This window comes from Rhipicephalus sanguineus, chromosome 1 (genome assembly GCF_013339695.2).
Source record: "Rhipicephalus sanguineus isolate Rsan-2018 chromosome 1, BIME_Rsan_1.4, whole genome shotgun sequence".
NCBI classification, from domain to species: Eukaryota; Metazoa; Arthropoda; class Arachnida; order Ixodida; family Ixodidae; genus Rhipicephalus; species Rhipicephalus sanguineus.
Genome location: NC_051176.1, coordinates 221,511,369 through 221,534,495, shown reverse-complemented (window position 1 = coordinate 221,534,495; position 23,127 = coordinate 221,511,369). Strand labels below are relative to the sequence as shown.

The 23,127-nt window shown below is 48.1% G+C and overlaps 1 protein-coding gene across 1 annotated transcript in view; it reads left to right on the top strand.

The window, feature by feature from the left end:
* The window catches only part of LOC119372721 (neuropilin and tolloid-like protein 2), a 333,508-nt gene extending 324,904 nt beyond the window's left edge, over nucleotides 1-8,604 (top strand). Inside the window, exon 10 of the mRNA XM_037643153.2 lies at nucleotides 641-8,604. Within this exon, the coding sequence (XP_037499081.1) occupies nucleotides 641-706 (66 nt within the window). The 3' untranslated portion in view covers nucleotides 707-8,604. The remainder of the gene's footprint in view (nucleotides 1-640) is intronic.
* Nucleotides 8,605-23,127: the final 14,523 nt, after the last annotated feature.

Genomic DNA, 23,127 nt, shown 5'->3' with positions numbered 1-23,127 from the left:
CTCACGTGCCCACAAAGGTCAGGCTTTGAAGGAAGATGCATCATGCACGAGACAAATACTGAGCATTCCAAGGCGAACAAACTTTGAAAATCAAGCACTTCGCCCATTAGTGGTACATATATTTTCTTTCTTTATTATACTCGCGCTCGTCCTCTGGTGTGAATAATAATACTAGTTAACTAAATAATTAAAGTGCTCAACCGCTAGCATATAGCTAGCAAATCATTCAAGATCGACGAAAGAAAGATGTCGTTTCATGTGTTTGGTATTTAATTACTCCTTGCGCACCGGTGAGTTCAAGAGAGTTCAGAAAGCGCCAGAAAACTCAGATTGCGTTCCACGCATACATAAGACTTTGGCCAGAGCCTCGGGGCATTTTTCTCGCAAACAGGCAAGAATGCAATGACAGCATCGAGGAGTGAAGAAGAGCGTTCATTCTCATTGTATAAAGGACAATGACACGTGTCCAGTGGATTTGCCGCCGCTACAGAAAATGCACCCGGCACTGTCGGCCATTTTGAGCATGCATGACTATGTAGTGAATGTGCGCACGCTTTGTTCTATGCTAATTCTCGTTTCTCTCCAGGTGTTGATTCTGGGCACGCGTTCTGCCCGAGCATGACGATGTGTCGTTGCGCAGGTGGACCTGAGCGTGTTCCGCAAGCACCCGAACGGGCGGCCGCTGTCGCCGGCAACGGAGGCGTAGCGCTCGTGTCCGCAGCATGGCGACCTGCATAGTCTGCGTAGCGACAGCGTCACGCCTCCGATCCCGCCTCCACCGCCGCCGCCCCACAAAGCCCATCCTCCGCCCCGCGTCGACATCTATCGCTGAGCGCGACCTGCGACGACGACAGCCGAGCGCGCACGACACGCCCGGCGCCACCTTGCTCAACAACCGACAGGACCGTGCCGAGGAGGCGATGTCGCGCGCACCGCGGGGCGCCTCTGCAGCGGCCTCCTCTTGGGAAGAAAGGCAGGAAAGGTTGTTCTGCACTGCCTTGCATATTAACCCTGCTCAAAGTTACGGGAACCATTTATTCGCCCTCGACACGAGCTGGCTTGAAGAGTAAATCGTGTGGTTGCGCGAGTGCGCGCTTCGTCGAAGAGTGTGGCGCGGGACAATGGGCTGGCCTTCGAACGAGAGCGATCATCGGTGCCAGGGCAGCTCGTGGCAAGCGTTACACTCTGGACACAAGCGGTCTGCGCATAGCCTTTCACGTTCACTCAACCCATTGACTCAAAGCACGGTGTCGTCGGACTCAAAGTGTCACAATTGAAAAAAAAAATGTTATTGACTTCTCTTTTCGAACTGACGCTGTGGTGCTCGTGTGTGGACGCCTCTGTACAGCGCGGGTGTTACTTTACTAGGAGTACTAATTACTCTTTGCCTGTTTACAATACACACAACGGAAACAACGACAACAAACTCGGTCCCGGAGGAAGCCAGTCTGGTGCCCTGGTTTCCGTCGTTCAACGCGCGCCTCGTGGTTTCGCCCGCTATGCCTGACCCCAAGTGAAGCAACGAAATCGAGCGAATATCAAAAACGTATGCGAGAACTCGGGTACACAACCAACGTTCACGCGTTGCGACACAGCATGCGACCGATCGGTTCATTATTGGACAGGGGCGCTTCATCTACTACACCAACGGGGGAAGGGCGCAGGGCTATCAAAACATAAGCTCTAGAGCCAGCTACGTTCTTTGTACTCCCCCTTGTTCCTAGAATAGCGCAACTGTTAATGAAAGCACTATCCGGTAGCGTAAGGTCACATTTGCTTGCGGAGACTAGAGTGAGCTGGTCTTCCAAAAAGCAGTCGGGCTGCGCTAGCGCATCGGAAACAAGTCACATAGACCGCGTCTCTCCCACGATTACCCTTTCGCTGCCGGAATACGGGGGATGGCCGTTGAACGGCGGAAGCAGTGATGCCTGTAAGCACAACGTGCTTCCTGATCCGGGCGTCGCCAAGGGACGCTCGATGCTACTCTTCCATCTATAACAATTCCACATGTGAAAACCGTGAGAGTTCCCATTCCCGACCCTGTTTAGTTGCACTTTCTTCCCGACCTGCCTTCGTTGCAGCCCGGTGAGATTCAGACACGCTGTATCTGTGTAGTCTTTCCCTCCGTCGTGTATGTAGCTTCACTATGTTCAGTAGGCGTCCGCAGAAGAAGCCTCTCTTCGTTCCACTCGGCCAATCTTGTATCTTCACATACTTCAGGATGATCTAGAATTAATTTGTTTGTTTTCATTTAGTAAATATTATTGGCTTCCGCTTGCGGCCGGCTTGCGATGGTTACCGTAGTTTTTTACGAAATATTGGTAGGTAATGGTAGCTTTCCCCATAAGAGTTTTCGATCAAGAGACAAGAAAAAAGAGTGAAATAAAAAGCAGTGTGTGTAAACAAGCACGAACAACAGTTCCACATCTGATCATTGTCGTGCTACCAACGTTAAAATAAGTTTTGAGCTTGACTATTATTTGCCTTATTTATGTCAAGGTGTCGCTATTATAAGGTAGATTTCTTAGCGGGAAAACATGGCGCGTATAAAAGAAAGAGGTTCTTAATAAGGTTATTATCAGCCGTCTGTGTTTCTTATCTGTTTCGTTGTTGGCAATGCAAAACTCTGTTCAAGAAGTTAACCAGACGCGTTCCGATGGCGGTAAACTCCACGCAGGTTTTTTTAACGCATTAACAAATGCAGTTCTGTCACTTTTGCGGAAAGGGCGTTCGAGAAGGTGCAGTAAATGGTATCCGGGTATTTGCAGCCGTCCTTGTGTTCATAACGAGCGTAGGTGTACATAAATAGGACACTATTGCCTATGAAGGTTTCTGAACGCCGTACACAAGCCCGCCGTGGACAAAGCGAATCGCTGGTATTACATTAGGCAAGACTTCCAAATTAAACTGCGGCAGCACAGCCGCGTAAGCAAACACCGAAGGTGCCAAATTTTTCTCCGCTAAAGCCACTTTGCCGATTCGCAGTTTAGCCTGCACTACGATCCCTGCGTTTTTTCGGTGGAAGGATTTCGTATAGATTTGATCACCACCACTCTATATGTATACGTTTTCCACTCTCCTACGAGTCTGCATTTTCATGGGTTTTCCATAGTTTGTTCGTTTCTTTCTTACGAAAACGAGTAGTAAGATAGAAAACTCGCATACAGAAAACTCTGCGAGTTTGCCATCCGGCTATAAGAGCAGCCGCAGCTGTTCGTCGGCGCACTTTCTGCCTGTCAGCAGCCAGATTATGCGCCCGATGTATACGCGTTTCAATTTGGCTGCGTGCCCTCTTCCAAACTGAATCGGCGGCCTCGATCGCGAGTGAGAAAAGAGAGAGAGAGAGAGCAACTACGAGCTGAGCACTTGGAACGCTATTCTGTCCGCCGAAAGCACAACTACTGGCAATCTCTGGGGCTCGCGGCGAAATGGGGCTATTTCAATGTGCGGAATTCACCCACCGAGCTACAGAATGGCCGGCACCGCGTTGACTCACCTCATTGTGTGATCGCCCTGAATTTCCGCTAGGCTGCGTGCTGGCAGCGCCCCCGCGCCCTCTTCCATGCAGTGTGGCCGTGAATCTGAACGCGACATTTTCGTGCGCGTACAGCTATCCGGTGAGGGCAGAACGAGAACCGTATTAGCGAAGCTCGTCAGGCAGAGAGCTTTCAGTGCGCGCGTAGAGAGCGTGCGCGGCGCACGGCACGCGAGCACGGTGCCCGACGTTACCTTTCTATTCTTCTCAACCCTATCATAGCTAATCACAACCAAAAAAAACATTTTTCGCGCGTATCGATCACAGACAGCCGAAACGTCGGCACTGTTCTGTGCCGGAGCACCATACAAGTACCACAAAATGCGCAGTATCATTTAGCGAAACATTTCCTTCCAGTGTCGTCCGCCCTCCTCGATACCTGCTCTCCCATTTTAAAACCGTTTCGGACTAGGCTTTCGTGAGGTGAAAAGAGGGGATGCAGGGAGGGGCTACGAAATTACTTGTCAGCTAGACTACCAAATGCTCAGGACCATTTCATCTTACTGGCACAGTATTTCGTGCAGCAGCAAGCATGGAATTGACACACGAAGGAGACGGCTGCGCGCATACTATCATTCTGCGTCGTAACATAGCGCCAGAATTGAACCAAGCAGCATGCATTCCGCTCTTGTCTAGTTCTGCGTTTGTAGGCACTTAAAGTTGTGCGATATCCTATTATGGCATCATAACACAGTTTTACTTTCACATTTTCATCGCAAACAGTCTGTAGCAGCACTCACGTTTTGCACGTGAGCAAAGAGGCTCCATGTCTCAACTTGCTCAGAATAACGCCTCCCCGATAATCTCGCAGCAATAGGTGAAGTTAAGCAATCGGAGTATTCACAGTCGTAGACGATCTAAAGATAGGAAAACGTTCACTCGAATGTTCTTCAGAATATCACGCAAGAAATATGTGGTAGTACATGATAGTACAATGTTCCTAAATACTGAAGGCGTTCCTTCATACCTTCATATGCTTTCTTTTCTGTGTGTGCGTGTGCCTGCGTGTGTGTGTGTGCGTGTGCGCGCGTGCTTGCGGGAGTGTGTGCTTTCCGAAGGGCCTAGAATTTGCGTGCACGTGAAAGAACTCCAGGTTGCTAATGATATACTGCTTCACTACGCTCTCTTGCAGCCCCAGAGTTTCTTTCGGGTTTTAAACCCCTACCAATTCCTAATAAAGTACATATTTAGAATGCCACGCGCTCTTATCACGGTCGGCGAGCCCTGAAAACAGCCAGATGCGCTAAATTAGCGTCTGCACAGTGTCATCATAAACGCAGCTGCTCTGAAGCACGTGCACCTAGCAACTCTAGGAAGGCAATAGCAGAACGCGCCAAGCGCAATGTGATATTTTTTTCTTTTTTTTTCATATTGGGCGCACTTTTCTCGAGCTCGGTGAAGACGTTCTCAATGAGGGGTCGTCAGCAAATTTACGAATCAGGCGCTGTGTACAGAGCCCAGATCACAGAAAGCACGAGGGTTTTCTTTTTTTTTTTTCATGTTTCTTTCGTTGTGTCGAATACCAGCGTCAGTTAGCTATTCTAACCAGTCTGTAGTATCGAACAAAATAGCGTCATTTCACAAAGCACAGCGAAACTCACTAGAAGGTTAGCTGGTCATTAGCATGCATTAGCACTAGCATTAAAAAAGCTACTGTAGTAGTTTTCTTTCAGACCCCTTTCACCCTTCCCGAGTACAGGGTAGCCAACCGGAGATTTCCTCTGGTTAACCGTCTTTCGTTTACCCTTCTCTCTCTCTCTCTCTTTGGCGAAGGTGTTCGAGAGCAATAGCGCAATCATCATAGGGCAATATGTCGAATTAAAGAGTAATAAATAGCCTCGAGACATGAGACCAAAGTGCTGAGGATGTGCATCGTGGTCAAGGCGAATCGCACTAGTCCTCTACCTGAATATGCGTTTGCTTTGCGCTGTTTCGTTCCCCGTGCCACTAAGAGACTGACAAAATTGTTTAAATGTTGAAAAGTATCCGCCGATACCATCAGCGGAATATAAATCTGTCGCAACAGGCAGTTGTGGGAAATCATAACAGTGACGCAGCACAGCTTTCCAATGTGCTTAATGCCTTACTTTTATTCTAGTTTTCGTGATTAAGATTTCAAACTACTGTGAACGCGTAAGATCGAGTTTTCTTTTGTTTTTTTTTCGTTCTAAAGTATTTCAATTACTTGCGGTTTCCCTCCGTTGCGGTTTAACGTCACGGCGGTTTAACGTCACGTAGTCTTAAACAGGGTGCGCGGTACACTTGAAATGGTGGGCTGCAAAAAAAAAAAATTGACTGCCTGGAGTTCCTTAAGTGCACCCAATGTTCGGTATAGAAGAGCGTCCTTGCATTTCATGCCCAACGGAACGCGACCGCAGCCGGCAAACAGAACGCGTGACCTCGCGCTCAGCGTAGTTGAAGTCGTAGTTGAAAACCAGATTTCAATGTCTCATTCGTTTTTCACGTTGTTCTTTTGTACTATACAAAGAGCTGATCTTAAATTAGAAGATCACGCAGTAAAGCGCGCGCATTGACTCGTTTAGAGGACATGGTTGCAGGTAACGTTGGGCACCTCAATGACGAGCTCATTTTTCACTAGCTAGAAAGCATTCGACATGGCGATTGGTGTTCCGCCGTTCAGCATGTTATTCGATTAAACCAGTGGCGCTGGCAGGAGCGCTCGCGACGCTAGTGACAGATCACACGCCGCTCAAAACTTTGTGCGCGCCCGCCATAATAGACATTTTTCTTAGCCTCTTTTTATTAGCCTTTTCCTTAGCCTCTCTGCCGATTATGTGCTTAACGAAAGAAAAAAAAAGTTTGAAATGAAAGTAAACAACTGACAGCGGCTCGGTTTAAGGTTACACCTCAGATATCTCAAACCAAAGAGAAGCAACGATCGCATCTGGAGACGCCTAATATTGCGGGGATGTAGTTTATACTGGCTGTTTAAAAAAAAATAAACTTCCGAACGACCACAAGGAAAACAAAACGATGCTTGTGAGATAAAAATTGCGATATAAAGGTGTAGGAAGCAGCGGTAATATTGAGTAAACATTCTCTCCCAAGACCATCATTTCCGGTCCTCTTATAACGCGTGTAAGGAGGCTATAGGTAATCACTCGCACGTTCTTGTAAAAGTTTTCTAGGCGAAGCGCTTCCATGTGCTCTCTCGCTTGCGGACATGAAACCGAGGACGCTGCATTCTCTTAACCAGACCGTTAATTCGATGCTGAATTCAGGTGATAGGGAAGCACGGTTGGTGAGCCACGCGTGCAAATCGCACGACGCGCGTACGCTAAAAGCAAAAATGTTCGCACATAACTAGCACCTTACGACAGAGGGCTTGAAATTTAGCAGCTGGCACATTGTGCCAAGAAGCAGTCGACAATTCCCTAAGTAGCGGAGTTGCGCTATAGAGGGGCTTCTTTCACTAAACTCTTCTCGTATAGTACGTTGAGCTAATCCCTCGCCGCATCGTGTATAGTTGACATCTTGCCGCGCGTCATTCCCGCCCGCTTGCTCCAAGTTTGCATCAACCAGCCGTTTCGCGCGCGCAGGTCACATCGGTGCAATAGCCGCGACAAACGCGCGGAAGATGGCATCCGTTTGTTTCGTAAGCTGCCACCAGGACGCACGCTAATATCAACCATCACGAGAAAGCGCGACCAAGCGAAAGATCGTTTCGAGTTGATTTAGAACGTCCGGATCGTCGCGTGCTCGACGGAACATGTTTCTCTTAGGTAAGCGTCGTTTTGCTCTATCCACAGTTGCAGCGCGGGAACTTAGCGAAGCGCTGCGTACATTTTGCGCTTCGGTTAGATACTTAACGAAAATGTATCAGAAAAGCGTGTGTAGCCTCGCTGAAAGCTGAGTGAACGCGAGAAAGTGAGTGATCCATATGCTTTGCCAGTTCGCGGGTGGAGCGGCTTTTTCGCTTTGCCGAGCCGATGTTCTGCGCACGCACAGTCTTGCTCTCGCTTTTAGCTGCTAAGCGAAGCGAGCCGTGAGAGCGTTCAGCTAAAATGACTCCATTGTTACGAGTACGCGAACTGATGCTTGGTCTGTGTGCGGTATGGTCAAAGACCTAACCGACACAGCTGACTGGCTTTGGTTTGTGCGGGGGCTTGCGGTACACGAGCTTGTAACTCCGACTGCCAGACTCGAGCGGCACGATCACGCGTTGCCGCGTGCGCGTGCGAGCACTGAGAGGAAACGGCGACATGTCAAAATCTCTTTGAATAAGCGAACGCCGACTCATTCCGCAGTTTCAGGCTACTTATTAAGTGTACCGACGCAGGCTCAGAGAATTGTTTTCCTCCTTCTTTCGATAGCTTACAACCCTGCTCCGGCAATTCAAAGTCATCTCTGTCATCATTCCTGAAGAAGCAATTAAAAGAGTACCGGCTCAGCACATTACAGGTGGCAGACGACTTCTCTCCCAGCATATCACGAGAAATGCGAGATCTCAAGGCCCTACCTCGAGCCTTTGGTTCACAATTATCGAAATTGACGAACTCAAAAGCGTGCGCACGCGACGAGAAATAAAAGTGTATATGTTACTCCCCCGGATCATTGGGCGTCCATGCACACTACGCCTCGTGCGTCACGCGAACTCCATCAGCCCGTGAGCTCAGCGGCGTAAGCATAATTGCAGCTACAGCTATGTTTTCTGCTTACGGCGTCTCGCGAATGAAGAATACCGCGAACGTTTTAATAACACTCTGCAGAATGCTACAGTGAACAGATATCTCAAATTCTTGCAAAGAGTGCATGATGGCGAGGGAGTTGCATATATGCTCTTATTCCCATTTTCACCTCGCACTTCTTTTTTTGTCTCTCTCTTCTTTACAAATGTGAACATATTACCCATCCGCACCGCAAGAATCAAAACGTTGCTCTTTTTTTAGGACACCATTATCTTCCATACGAGTATTCAGTTGTCTCCTCGGACTTGGTTTTGTTCATTTGCTCTACAAAAGCAACCGTGCTGCCTTATTTAGGAAATAAAAAAAAAAACGAGATGTTCCAATAAAATATGAGTGGAAAGGCGAAAGCCAGGAGTGGAATTTCCTCTTTGTGCTGCCCGTCTGCGTCATGCTTGCGCGTGCAGCGCTGATGTTCCGTCGACACTCACTGAAGCGTCGACCTCGTTGCCTGCATATGTCTTCTCGGCGTATACTATACAAAGGTGTGCAGGCAGATCCCGAAAGAAGGCACAACAGAAAGCTCACGTATGCAATTCGTCCACCCGTCACATGCTCACAGCACTTGAGCACGAATGTCACGTGCCGAAGCTTTCGTCTGCAGCGAGAACACCAAGCCGATCTTCGAGGGCGGATTTGGTGCATTCGGGATGATTTGGTCTTGCAAAGGTATGTTGGCAACTTCTTCTCATGTGTGCCTCATTGTGTGCGGGGCTACCGAAACACAACATACATACGCCGTGAGTAGGCCGTTGGTTTGAGGTGAACTTTCTCTGTGCATGGGCCGCCGTCTTTTGCGCGTTTTTGCTGCGGCCGTGACGCTCATGGATTCTCTAAGACGGTCCAAAAATGAAGGAACTGTCTGCCATTTCTTTAAGAGCCTTCCGTTTGGCAAAGCTCATTAAAGAACCTACTATTCGAAGTGCCTAAGCGCACCCGGTTTGTCTACAAAGCGAGCAGAGAGTTCTAAAGCTGAATTTTTCCATCTGCCCATAGTATTTTCTTAAAACTGTGTCAGCAATGATTACTGGACGCGAAGACAATGAAATACCGGTAAAAGTGAGAAATTAGAAGCTGTTATGTAGAGTTTCCGCAAGAAATAGTTGCTTAATACACTAAAATTGCGATTACTACATAAGTCATTGTTCGTTTGTCTGTTTCGCGGTCACCCGTAACGTCACGTATTTCTTGCAATGTGCAGTTTGTTAGTCTCAGTCGGCGCTGCTGCCGAAATCCAGACCTTATTCGTGGACTGCCCAGCAGGCAAATTGTGGTAACGATTGTCTGCACTGGTGCTGTGATGATGACGCCGCCATGCCTTAAAGGGGCCCTGCAACACTTTTCCAAGTAATCGTCTAATGGCTTCATTAAAAGAGCTTACTGCCTCACGAATAGAGTGCCGCACCAAAAAAAAAAAAAGAAAGAAATGGCGAAGCTTGCACTAAGCAGTAAGCTGCGCAAGCCTTGTAACAGCGAAACTGGACGATTCTGAAGACTAATATGGTTGCTTCTAGGTTGTTTCTAGGCCTTAGCTAGAGGTGATGAGGGTTGTTTCTAGGTTGCTTCTGGGTCGTTGCTAGGCTTTAGCTAGGTGACGCTAGGTTGTTTCTACGTCGATTCTCAGAGCAGAGAGGTTCGAGTTGAACCACATACAGTCACAGACACGACACGGATGTCCAAACTCCAGAGACAGAAACTCGCGCTGAAACCAAGCGTTCGCACCTCTCATAGATCTACGGGCACGTAATCAATGGCGTAGGCCTTCCATCGCTCCGGGGTCTTCTCGCAGCCGCCATTGCCTTTCCCGTTCCCCAGTGTTGGGCTAATTGTTACCTTTTTTTTTTTTTAGTGGACCAGTGGTGAGTACTGAGATTCACCCAATTTCTGTGGCACATATACGTTTATGATGATGACAGTTTTCTGATAGGCCGCGCAAATTTCTGTGGCACATACCCGTTTGTTGGGCTAACTGTTGTCTTCTTCATTTTTTGCGGACCAGTGGTGAGTAGTGGGATTTACCCAATTTTGTGGAACATACCTGATAGGCCACACAGGGCAGGCCGCGCAGGATAGGCCGCACAAATTACGGCTGCCTTAAACAGCTTTGCTGTTGAAAATTTTAGAATCCGTCAAGTACAAGCGAAGTTACAGGGATTTACCACACGCTTTAAGCGCTGTCTCTCTCTCTCTCTCTGTACCAGCGAGCGCGCTTAAAGCTACGCAGCCAGGGGATGACAAGGGGCAAGAAGATACGCCCTCCGTCAGCGCGCGTCACGACCTTGAGCACTTTCTCTTCGTTTTTTCTTTGAAGGCATGGCTTGTTTGCACTGTGATCGCGAGCGCGCGTGCGGGCACGTGGCGGCATCCCGCGGCGGCCACGGCAACTAAGCAGCTCGCCACGCTGAAATCAGCCTGGCACGGTGATTTGGGTATATGGCATCATTTGTAGAGAGAAGAGGGAATGATTTCTAGCTGACTTTGAGAATTACTTGTAAATTCCAGACCGCGTGCTGCGCTGTAATTTTTGGCTCGCATGTTTTCAGAAGCCTCGACTACCGATTGGCAGTGTTTTCTGACCATGCTGAAAAAGTTTTGCAGGGTCCCTTTAAAGGGGCCCTGCAACACTTCTTAAAGGGGTCATGAACCACTTTTCCAAGTAATGATCTAATGACCTCAGTATCGGAGTTTACTGCCTCCCGAATAGATTGCCGCAAAAATTTCTCGAATCCGTCAAGAATGAGCGGAGTTACGGGGGTTTGGCGCACGCTCTCAGCGCTTTCTCTCTTTTCTCGTGCCGACGAGTGCACTGGAAGCTACATAGGGAGGGATGGCACGGGGGAAAGAAGTTACGTCAGCGCGCGTCATGAAACGCGATCGCTCTCCCGCTGTGATTCGCGTGCGCGAGTGCGGCTACCATGTACTGAAGAGTGCGGCGCCGGCAAGTGGCGGCACCCTGTGGCAAGAAGCGCATCTGATCCGAACGCCGCTCTCGATTTACGTCGGCTATCGGCCAATAAGCATGCTATGTCTCTTGCGACGTAAACTGGCAGATCCGCGACGTCAACGTGCAGACGCCCCGCCCACCGACGAGAGTGAGAACCGGCCTCTGTTTGAAAAGAGGGTGCCTGGGGAAACGGCAACTTCGCGCTCCGCTTGTGGCCTTTACGCGGCGCGCACGACTGTAATATTTGGCAGAGCAGTTCATAGCCGTGTCAGCTTTCCACAGGATGTGTTTCTTCAACAAGCCCAAGGGGTGCTTCATGACCCCTTTAAGCAAGAGTTATACTTGCTTGGCTATGATATTGTCACGCTGTTGGAGTTGGCTGCTCGCGCGTTCTTCGACCTCCTCTTCTTTTGGGCTCCAGCGAACTCCAGCAGCGGGACAATTTCATATCCAAGCAAGTGTAACTAATTTAGATACGTGGTTATGTTTTATTACGCCTACACGGAACAGTTGACATCGTTTCACCGTCACATGTCATTCCTGAACCGCATTCATCGCCGAATTAGAAATACTACTCCTCGTATATGGAATATAAGTGTGCTTGTTTGCGTCAGTGTGACACACAGTCTTCTCATTTCCAACCCAATAGAAAGAGATACGGGGAGTAGACAGTCCTTTAACGGCCAACTCCGGCGATTTTTCGAGGTCGATAGATCTCAATGAAATTCGCTGGGTACGTTCCTTTGCACGTTTCCGTAATTTATGCCAAATTACAGGCTTGAGACATGCGCAGATTGTTTGCAAATGAATTTTAAAGATTGTCTGCAAACGCCCTCCTGGCTTCCCACAATTATTGGCAACATTGCGTCTGTGACGTCAGTATTGGGAAGGCAGCGGAAGTGACGCAGCCGAGGGCACCGCTAACTTCGGCGCTTCGGCCGCTACAGCGAGCGTCTGCTGTGCACAAGGCGACAGACAGCGTTGGTTTGGCCGGCGCTTCGCTGGTCGTCCCGGTTGTCACAGTTTTCATACTCGGCGCCGGCGTGACCGGCATGCCTTGCACGACTTTCGGTTCGTTCGTAACAACATCTACGTCATACGTAGACAGCACACTCGGTTGGGTTCCGGTTTCGGTGTTGCGCTTTTTTGCTTATTTAAAATTATTCTCCAATTTGCCGAGTATTTCTGCTATCGGACCCGTAACAGGAGCGCCTCAGGAACATAAAAGCACCCTTACTTTGACATGGCCAAAAAATCGCCGGAGTTGGCCTTTAAGGACCTCGAGATCGATGAAAGGGATATATGGCGGATGGAACCGTTAACGGGTCAGTAGTCAAGGCACGGAGCAAGAATTCTTGAGGAGGCGAAACTGCGCTCGCTCGGGCGCCCTAATAAAGTCACGGAACCGGGCACAGCGCTCACGCGCCCTCTATCGTGAGAGTCCGCTAGCGGAGAAGGAAAAATGCGCGCGTCCCTCTCACCGCGCTCTCCAACGAAGCTCGTCGTTTCAAGGCCATTCGTCGCCGTTCGCGCTTCACGCCCGAATGGATGTGTTTTTGTGCGTCCTCGCCGGCTCCATATTTTAACGCGATAGCGTTAAAGAGCTCGTTTCGCAGAAATACCGGTGTCGGTGTCGGTAAGGCTAGCAATTGAGAAGGCGATGCGCACGGGGCCCGATTACGCTATCGCGTTCTACTCTTAAAGGAGCTCAAGCGCACTCTTAAGTTCTTTCGGTAAATTAACGAGAAAAATGTCGTCACATACAGCAAAATTACCAGCGTGATATATTTTGTGCCACGCAAAATATATAATTTTTGATAGCGTGAACTCAATGAGTTAGGCATTACTTCAACGAATGATGGGACTTACCCTATATGCCATCAGTTCAGATTTAGGTTGTTGCGGCGGCCGCATTTACATGGAGGCGAAATGCTAAAGGCCCATGGGCTTACATTTAGGTGCACGTTGCAAAACCCCAGGTGGTTGTCTTTTTTTGAGAACAGCAGACAAGTAGTTGGGACAGCGCGGAAAAATTGAAGGTACGCCGTCTCGTAACAACACTGGCCGCTTCGGTTTGTCAAGAACTTTGCCACCAAGCTCGCCATAATGGCGCCGCCTGTCTATGTCACTGTCCGAGAAGTGCTTCTCGCAAACGTAGTCACGAGGCGTCAGCTGTCGGTCTCTTCTTGGTATGGCGCGAGCCCACGCTTCCAACCTGACTGGGTCACTAGGAACTTTGAAGGTAATTACCTTCTCCTTGCAGGACGCGTATTCACTGCTGCAGTTTGGCACGACACATTTCCGCCCCATCCTGAAGAAGCACTGGTCGAAATCTGCACTCTCCTTTGTCGCGGCGTGAAAAGCGCGCGCAAACATCGAGGAGTCGGCGCCGCCGGCGCAACGCGCGGAAGCCACTGAGAGCGCTAAAGAGAAAGAAACCAGCAAATCGTGAAGGGAACTTTCCCTCCCAAGGCCACCTACGCATGCGCGCGCACAACATGCGAGCGAGGAGCGAGAAGCGCGTGCACGCGGCGGCAGACGTCGTCTGCTCAGGGGCCACTACTAGCAGTTAGTTTCAAGCGCTGTACGGCCTATAATTCTGGCAGTATCGATTAGTAACTGCAGCTAAAATACAGTGAAACCTCGGTGATACGAATCCCACGGGACCATCAAAGATATTCGTATCATCCGAAATTCGTATCGCCAGAAAGCATGGAAAATTAGCATGCGACAAAAGAAAGCTGGCATACATTTTCATTTATCGTTTTTCAGGGCCGCAGCAAGGTCAGGAAGAACCCTGAATGATTGTCAGTCAAGTTTTTAGGTGTTGGCAATCATACCAGCACTCGTAGACATACGGTCCGTACGTGCGTATTTAATTAATGAACCAGGTGCGTTGTGACCCGCGAGAGCAGTAGCCCGTTCCAATTTTTAGTATGCTCTTTTGCATGACACCGGAGTACTGCAGCGAAAGTAACAAAAGAAGCGCTTTGACGCGATGGATCAAGGCCACAAAATTGCAGAAACACGATCCTGTGTTATGATTTTGTTATCGCGGAGGTGTTGGGGATGTTTTTTGGCAGATTTACGGCCGTGCCCGCACAAGTGCGACCTCAACGGTCGCGTATGTTGACGTTGTGAGGCGTGACTCCTTCGCCCAGACCGTCCCCGCCTTCTTTCGGTCCTCGTCCACCTTTCATAGGATATCTGATGCACGAGGCAGGCACGTGTAAACACAGTACGACAGAAGCCCCCGTCGACGCGTTAGAAAAAAAGAAGCATGGCGCTAATGTCCTCTGTAATCTAAACGCGAAGGCACACAGAGGCACATAAGTGCCTTAAGGATTCGCGCACACAATCTCGGAGGCCGTGACGCGTCTCTGAAGGTTTATTCTGACCGTAAGAAATGTGTTTTTCTTATACCGTGATTCTGACGATTTGGCAGTGCGGGGCGCATGCCCACGCTTGCGTTCCCGCGCTCGCATGTGCTTCGCGCGTCTTCCTTGCGTCTTCCGCGACAGCGCGACCAGCACCTCTTCGTGCCTGGGCGGTAGCGTACGTTCGTATCAAACGTCGCTGGATGAAAATCGGTTCGCAACAACCATACTTCATTACATTGCAGGCTAATGGGCCTTGGCCGGGACCAACGAAAAATTCGTATCACCCCGAAATTCATATGAGCTGTGATCGTATCACCGGGGTTTCACTGTATCTGTCATATCTACCGATTGATGTTACAGACAGAAATCTTAGAAATTTTACACTGTACGAGGCGCTATCACCATTTTTATGCGTCGCGTCCATAGAAGAGCATGTAAAATATGGCAACAGGCCGAAAGCATCTGTCGTGCTTCGGCGTAAACCGCATTCCGCCGTGACGCTATCGCGCCGCCCTCGCGCGCTGCCGCGGCCGAGAGATTGTCCTCGTCAAATACTTCTTTCTCCGTGAGTCAAGGTAAGCAAGGAACTTTTACATTAATTGTGCAAAAAAAATACTGGAAGGGATTGATAAAACCGTAGTTGTTAGAGGCACAGGCGGTGTCACGATCGCGATAACAGCAGCAAGCTCGCGGGTTTAAAAACTTCCCGCGACGTTCATTATCAGTCCACTGCACCGTAATAAAAAGCACATTTCTACGTAGCTTCAGTGTACACAAAGCCCTCTTTCTTTTGTTTCCAGGTCAAAGAAAGGCGCATAATATCTGAAGATTATTACTTATAATTTCGCGTATAGCTTAGGGCGACGCTTACTTGCAAAAGAGAAAGAGAGATAGAGTTACAAGATGGAAAGGCAGGGCAGTTAAAAAGGTCATGAACCACTTTTCCAAGTAATGATCTAATGACCTCAGTATCGGAGTTTACTGCCTCCCGAATCGATTGCCGCAAAAATTTCTCGAATCCGTCAAGAATGAGCGGAGTTACGGGGGTTTGGCGCACGCTCTCAGCACTTTCTCTCTTTTCTCGTGCCGACGAGCGCACTGGAAGCTAGACAGGGAGGGATGGCACGGGGGAAAGAAGTTACGTCAGCGCGCGTATTGAAACGCGATCTCTCTCCCGCTGTGATTCGAGTGCGGCTACCGTGTAAATTTAGCAGACTGAGGAGTGCGGCACGGGCAAGTGGCGGCACCCCGTGGCAAGAAGCTCATCTCATCCGGCTATCGGCCAATAAGCATGCTATATCTCTTGCGACGTAAACTGGCAGATCCGCGACGTCAACTTGCAGACGCCCCGCCCACCGACGAGAGTGAGAACCGGCCTCTGTTTGAAAAGAGGGCGCCTGAGGAAACGGCAACTTTGCGCTCCGCTTGTGGCCTTTACGTGGCGTGCACGACTGTAATATTTTGCAGAGCAGTTCATAGCCGTGTCAGCTTTCCGCAGGATGTGTTTTTTCAACAAACCCAAGGGGTGCTTCATGACCCCTTTAACTAGAACAAAACATCTGTATTGCTAACCTGCAGTAGGCGGAAGGCGAAAGAGAAAGAGAGATAGAAAGGAGAGCGAAGAGAAGAAGCAGGCGTACTCATTTGCAAAACTATGGTCATGCTTAGGGAAGAGCCCTAAAAGTCATGCTTAGGGAAGAGCCCCAAGTGCTCGTGTTAGCAAACAGCGAAAAGGTCAAGAGGTAACTGCATGACATAGAGATGGGAGCTTTAAAGAAGACAGAAGTATCGTGGAAAAACAGGGAAAATGCTGGACTGCATGTATAAGAACCTCAAGTAGCATACATGTCTATTGTCACCGGCCCGTTTCGAACGGGTACCAATAGCGATCATCATCATTAATATCATCGCCATCGCCGTAACTTGGGTGTTTCGTTAACTCCCCGACAGTTGGCCTCCTGGTCGTGATGGCAGCTTTCCGATAGGGGCGTAAAGGATGAGAAAAAGCACGCTTGTTCTAATATTTTTGTAAAAACACCAGATGAGCGAAATTAATTCGAAGCCCCACACTACAGCGTCCCCTACAGCATCCTGTGATGTGTGACGATAAACCATGCATTTTAATTCACCATCTGAATGTGCCGTACGCGTACATACTCGGGTACGGCCGCTTTCTGTTTTGTGGATAGTTAGCCGAGGAATTTTCAGGCGGATCGTTGTAGTAAAAGCTAATCGGCTCGTAGTTTTCTTTCGTTTGTTTTGTAGCGTTAGCTAAACTGGCCGAGGCGGAGCAGTTTCGCGTGGCAGTTCGAGAGCCGTGCTGCGCATGCGCGAGGAGCAGGACGTCACACGGCGCACAGCTGGCGCACCTGAGCCGCCACCGCCGCGCGCGCCTCATCAATCTGCGCGTTTCAGAGGAGTGACGTCATAGCCGTGGCAGACGCATTGGCGCTGACGCGCGCCAAGCTGTGCGCCTCCATTGCGCAGTGGCCGGTGGCCGGTGGCCGTTTGACGCTGCGCCGGAGCCGCTTGATAGCGCCTCTCATTTTGCGCGCATACGCAAACGTATCAGCGGGGGTATACATATAGCGAGGGGAGGGGGAAGAGGTGGAAAAGAAAAACGGAAGGACAGGGAGATTAGCCATTTGTCAGACCGGCTGGATGGCGTTTGCCAGTTTGGTATAGCCATGGAGTAGGAGAGCGCAAATGCTGCTAAGCGGTGCAGAAATCGGAGAAGCTTGACAACCAGGAAAGCTAAGAATAATCAGCTGAACCTTAGCTGACGCTACGTATATCCTGGGATAGCCGAGCTAAGCCACTGGAATTTTTTTTTTTTTTTTGTGTGTGTGTGTGTGTGTGTGTGTGTGTGTGTGTGTGTGTGTGTGTGTGTGTGTGTGTGTGTGTGTGTGTGTGTGTGTGTGTGTTGCCCCGCCACGGTGGTCTAGTGGTTATGGCGCTCGACCGCTGACCCGAAGGTCGCGGGATCGAATCACGGCCGCGGCGGCTGCATTTTCGATGGAGGCGGAAATGTTTGAGGCCCGTGTACTTAGATTTAGGTGCACGTTAAAGAACCCCAGGTGGTCGACATTTCCGGAGCCCTCCACTACGGCGTCCCTCATAATCATATCGTGATTTTGGGACGTTAAACCCCAGATATTAATATTTTTTTGTGTTGACAATGAAGGATAAAAAAAATGTATCACTCTCAAAAAAATGACGCTTCGATAAACCTGACTTCTTGTAGCTTATATATGCTTGCGTTTGATTTGTCCTTGTTCCTTTTGCACCGCAACCGTCGACACAAGATATCAAACCACCATTCAACTCAAACCTGCTGAGGCTTTACTGCAGCGGAACACTGCTGCGATTTTTTTTTTAATCAGCTAAATGCAGAAATACCGCACGAAATATGACGGCCAAATTGCACCGCTCATTCACTAAGCGCTCGCGCTTGTAAATATTTTCCTTTCCTCTAAACTAATATGCAGTCCCCCATTCCCTCGAAGTCACTGTGACACATAGTATTCATGTATGCAGTCACACAACCGCACTAGCTATGGGGCCGCATAGTCAAGTACGAGCGATCCTCATCATTCACTATTACGAACAATGTGTGCTTTGCATGCTGCGTAAGAATGTTCGATGCTGGATTCACATTTGTACACGAGTCCCACCCAAAATGAGTAACCAACGATATTACAGTTTTCCTAAAAGTTGCACTCGAAAATATTGCAAACATAATATAAAAAGAAAACTCTACCGCGGTTGGCGCATTCACGAGTGATTAGGCAGAAAATAAGGATAAAATGAATACACCAATGGTTTTTTTTTTTCTCACTTAACGTTAGCAAGGTTCAATGAAAAAAAAAAAAGAAGAAGAAGAAAACTGGCAAAATAAACGGTTATGAGACATACGCAGCGTTCGGTCATCTGTCCTATTCCGCTAGCAAAGCATTTTAAATGCGAAGCATTTCTTAGCGAACCTCTGGCACTTTGAGCGTTTCTATCTACGTATCTATCTATCTATCTATCTATCTATCTAGCCGCCTACGTCTGGGTGTTCTCACGATCGCCTCCTTAACTTGGTGTAGACCAAAATTTGCATGGGAGGATAAGAGCATTTGACGAATATGATTGCCGGGTCATTACAAGAATAACATCAAAATCCTGTCGCATACGTCGTCAAACCCTTTCCACTAGGCACGTGTGGCACATACCCGTTTACTACGGGCCGTGGTGTACGGGTATGCGCCACAGGTGATTGACAGTTTATATCTATCCAGGAACGGCGAGAACAGTCATTGGTAACTTAAATGCGAGAGCGTTAAGGGAAACCGACATCGGCAGCGTTGACTAGACGAACGTAAAGAATGAAAATTACGAACGCAGCAGGAATCGAACCCAAGCATTCTGCGTGGCAATCAGGTATTCTACCACTGAGCCACGCCAGGTCTATAAACTGGTTTTGAAAAACAGCCTACGCAGGCGTGATGTCAGTGCAACGTCTATTGTGATTGTGGTGCTGGCTATATAATTTTACAAGAAAGCAATAAACACTACATGATACTCCTACGATGTGTACTCCTACGATACAGGCGTCATATCAGGTTAAAGTCTGTAGTTCCAGTGTTGGCTCGGCTTTTATAGCAGTCTAATGAACATTACGTTTGTATTCCTATGATTCAGCAAGCTATATTGAAGCATTGCTCGACCCCGGTGGAATACATTAAGGAAAGTTGCATATGATATCCACATCACCGCACCGTAACATGCACTTCATGCACCAGAACGACGCAGTGTCCTCTTCAATTCTTACGACGCTGGCCGATGGCCTCATGCTGACCGAGGATGATGCCAGATTGATTGACAGCCGCTTTGTAGACTAGGCTACGCAGGCCACATACGCCCAGGTAGTCTAGAAATACGACAAACACCATCCATTGATGTTGGTCTACGTAGCACTATCCAGGCCTACCAGCCTCGTCGGCCTATACCTCACCAACGCGAAGGGTGGCTTCAGGTTCCGACATGTCGCCGGCTCTGTCGACAGACAATTTGTCGATGAAATGACCGAGGCATCCACGAATTCCAACAGCTCTACTATACCACATACTTCACCACACATGGACCCCTCGTCACCACGATCACGACCGGATCCTATAACAAGTCATGACCAGCTGCTGGTGCTCACTGATCACGGTGATGATGCCCTTGTTCAAGAACTGTCAAGAACTTCTTGCACACACGCACACGGGTTCGTGAAACGTGCGTGCATTCTCGGGACACGTATAAGCACTACATATCAGCTTACCGCTTCTCGTGTTGGTAATACCCACGTTGCCGTTGGCAGCGTTACCCAACCGTAAACAACTGGTTATATAACACATATGCGGCTCTTGAACATATACACGTGTGCGTATAAAATTTATACAAATCATTAGCGTCATTTTTTAACGTGTCGCTCAGTAAAAAAAGTTACGTCACAGTCACCTACCCACCGCATGCTTCGCATAACATCGACTCCCACGGTACGTGGGATCTGCCGAATTTTTTTGCATGCAACGTACCTGTCTGATTAAATGAAAACTATTAAAAATAAAACAAGTGGCAGCTTGGCTAGCGTTAGTTAGCTCGCTCCACTTGCACGAGTAAAGTGCCCGGAATAAAAGAAAACAACCCCACTACATTATCTGTCAAATATATGATGATGTATACTAAGTATGTGCAGCGCAAAGAAACGAAGCATCTACCTAGCATACATCAAAGCATGTACCAACTAGCCCACCAGCGCATTCTTTCAGAATATTATGATAATCGTAATGAACCTTAATTTAACGCTAAGGAAACACGTAATCTTGACGTAATCTATGCATTTTTTGCTGGTTCGGGTGGATTACTGCGCACGCCGTCTTTCAATCCATGAAGTGAATTCCTGCAGAAAGTGGGCGAGTCGTTTAGTCCTGTTTTATTTTTTTTTCTGATCCTCTTTGTCTGACGTTTTCGTCTCCGTTATAATTATGAGCTGTAAGTCACCCCTATATTGTTCCCATGCGGATGTTTATAAGCCACATAAATCATCGACGTCCGTATCGGAAAGATTTACCGTATCTGAACGTACATAGATAAAGACAGTAACACCGTATACCCCTTGCAAGCTTTATTTTTCCTTGTTGAGCGATAACTTTATTATTTAGACTGCCGATCCTTATGACATTTAAACACTGAAAAACACGTTCCGTATTGAAGTTTTTACATATACATCCCTTTCCCAGCCCCTTATTATGTTATTTTACTATCTTTTGTATCCACCCCAAAGGTGAATGCCCGTTTTCGAGAAATTTTCGCACATTTTCTTCTCCGAGGAATACGATTATAGCATGTTTTTTTTTAAGCCAGTAGGTAACGGGCGTAGTTACAGTTTGGCCAAGAAACAACTTGACATAGAGTAACGAGATGGCACAGAATGAAGTGCGCCTAGGGTTCTCTGCGGGCTTTTATTACCTCTTTTGAGAAATGCGTTACGTCCTGAAATGTCAAGCGATAAATCCCTGAATACAGAAAAATATGTTATGGGTAGTATCCACCTCTGAAACAATCTTGGAAAGTAGCAGGGCTGGTAATTGTATTTTCTTTTTCGTTTCCTAGCAGCCTTTAAACAGCATATAAAGAAGCGACGCGTGAGACCCAGCAAGCCAACTACCAGCTTTCTTTAGCGCGCCGCGGGCGTAGCCCTCTCGGAGGTCATTGCGAAGAGCCGCGCGTTCTAACTTAGCGATGCTTCCTCTCATGCTAAAATGTCAAAATTTTGCAACCCTGCATTTATGCGTCTACATAGGCATAATCCAGTCCAAACTTAGTTGCAGTTGGCCCCTAAGGCATTTCCTAAGCCCCCTCCCCTCCCCACCTCTTCACTTTCTCTGAAAAAGGCCACGAAGCTCGCCTACTAGTTATCAACAAGCGCATTTTATGCCTCGAGCGATCCCCTCTCAATGACGCTATATATGTAGCGGAGCTAACGCGAACGTCCAGAAGCTAATTTAAATTACATGCGCGCGCTGGCGTTCCATGGGCAGAGCGTTTGGCTCTGCCGTTGTCTCTGCTGTGCAAGACGTTGAGGCAACAGCACTGTTGTTGTATATAGTGGTATAGGGTGGATAACCGTAAAGGTGATGAATGGCGATAGTTTTCTGCCGATTAACTACGTTTCTAAAGAGAAACCAATTCAAGGAATAGTTGGCTTCAACATGATACTAAGCTGGTGCCCTTTAAAGGCAGATACGTTTCCCAGGTTCCTCGTCGTCGCGCCCGTCGTGCGGGGTCGCTCTTCGCTTCTCTTCGTTAACGCAATGGCTGCCGTAAAACTGAAGAACCTGCTGTTCTCCGCAAAGCTGGCGATAATTAACACAGTCAAACGTGGGGAAAAGTATGACCTCTCGCCGCTGTGTACAGCATCCCAAGAAGCACGTTGTGCACGATAATGAAGAACAAGGCTGGCATTAGGACCAGGGCAGACCAGAGGCATCCAGCGCCCGACGAGTACGTAAAGTTGTGTATAAAATATTGAGCCGCTGTTTGCATCAATACCGTATTTCCTCGAGTATAACCCGCCCCTGCATATAACCCGTACACCCCAACTACGAACCGCGGAGAAATAAAAGCCAAAACAAGTCACCGCGTATTGCCGTGGAGCAGCCTTCCTCGCGTTATCGTGAAGCAGTGCCGTGAAGCCAACCTGCTCACCAAAGTACACATTGATAATACAATGAATTCTTGAAGGTTTTATATCGAATTATTCGGTATATCGAACTGATTCCCGTTATTTTGTGAGTTCGATATATGCGGGTTTGACTGTATCCACGTTCTTGTATACACTACAGTGCATTGTTTCCAATCGGGAACTCTTTCTCTTTAGCCAGGCTATTCAGAATAGCATTTGCTTTGTCTTCATCATATTCATTTTAGGCCTACTTTAATACTTTGTTGATGTAATTCCTCAATCATTATTTTGCATTTCGTTGCCATCGTTACTGAAGAGTACTGCCATCTTCAATTCGTAGAATGCTGGGACATTCTCCGTTAACTTTGATTCCTGCTTCTTCCCGGTCTAGCTGTTTAAATACTTCCTCTAAGCATGCAGCGAACAACATTGACAATATTGTATCTCCTTCTCTGACACCTTTTTTAACGTAATTTTATCGCTTTTGTGTGTGTGTGGGGGGGGGGGGGGTGTGTGCGTGTGGAGAAGTAAGGTAGCTGTGGAGTCTTTGTAGATGTCGGCTAAGATATTGACATAAGTTTTAGGTACTCCTTGTCGACTTAGTGCTTTTAAGACTGTTGGTATCTCTGAATGTTGGTATCTCTGACGATGAATGTGATCCATTGTAGAGTATTCTTCCCTGAAACAAAATTGTTCTCTAGGTTGGTTGACGTCAGGTTTTTTTTTTTTTTTTATCCTCTCTGAACTTACCTTTGTAAAGTAACTATTTCGTAGAGCACTGAATGCAAGCTGATCGGCCTATAATTATTTAAGCCTTTTATGTCTCATTTCTTGTGTATTAGTGT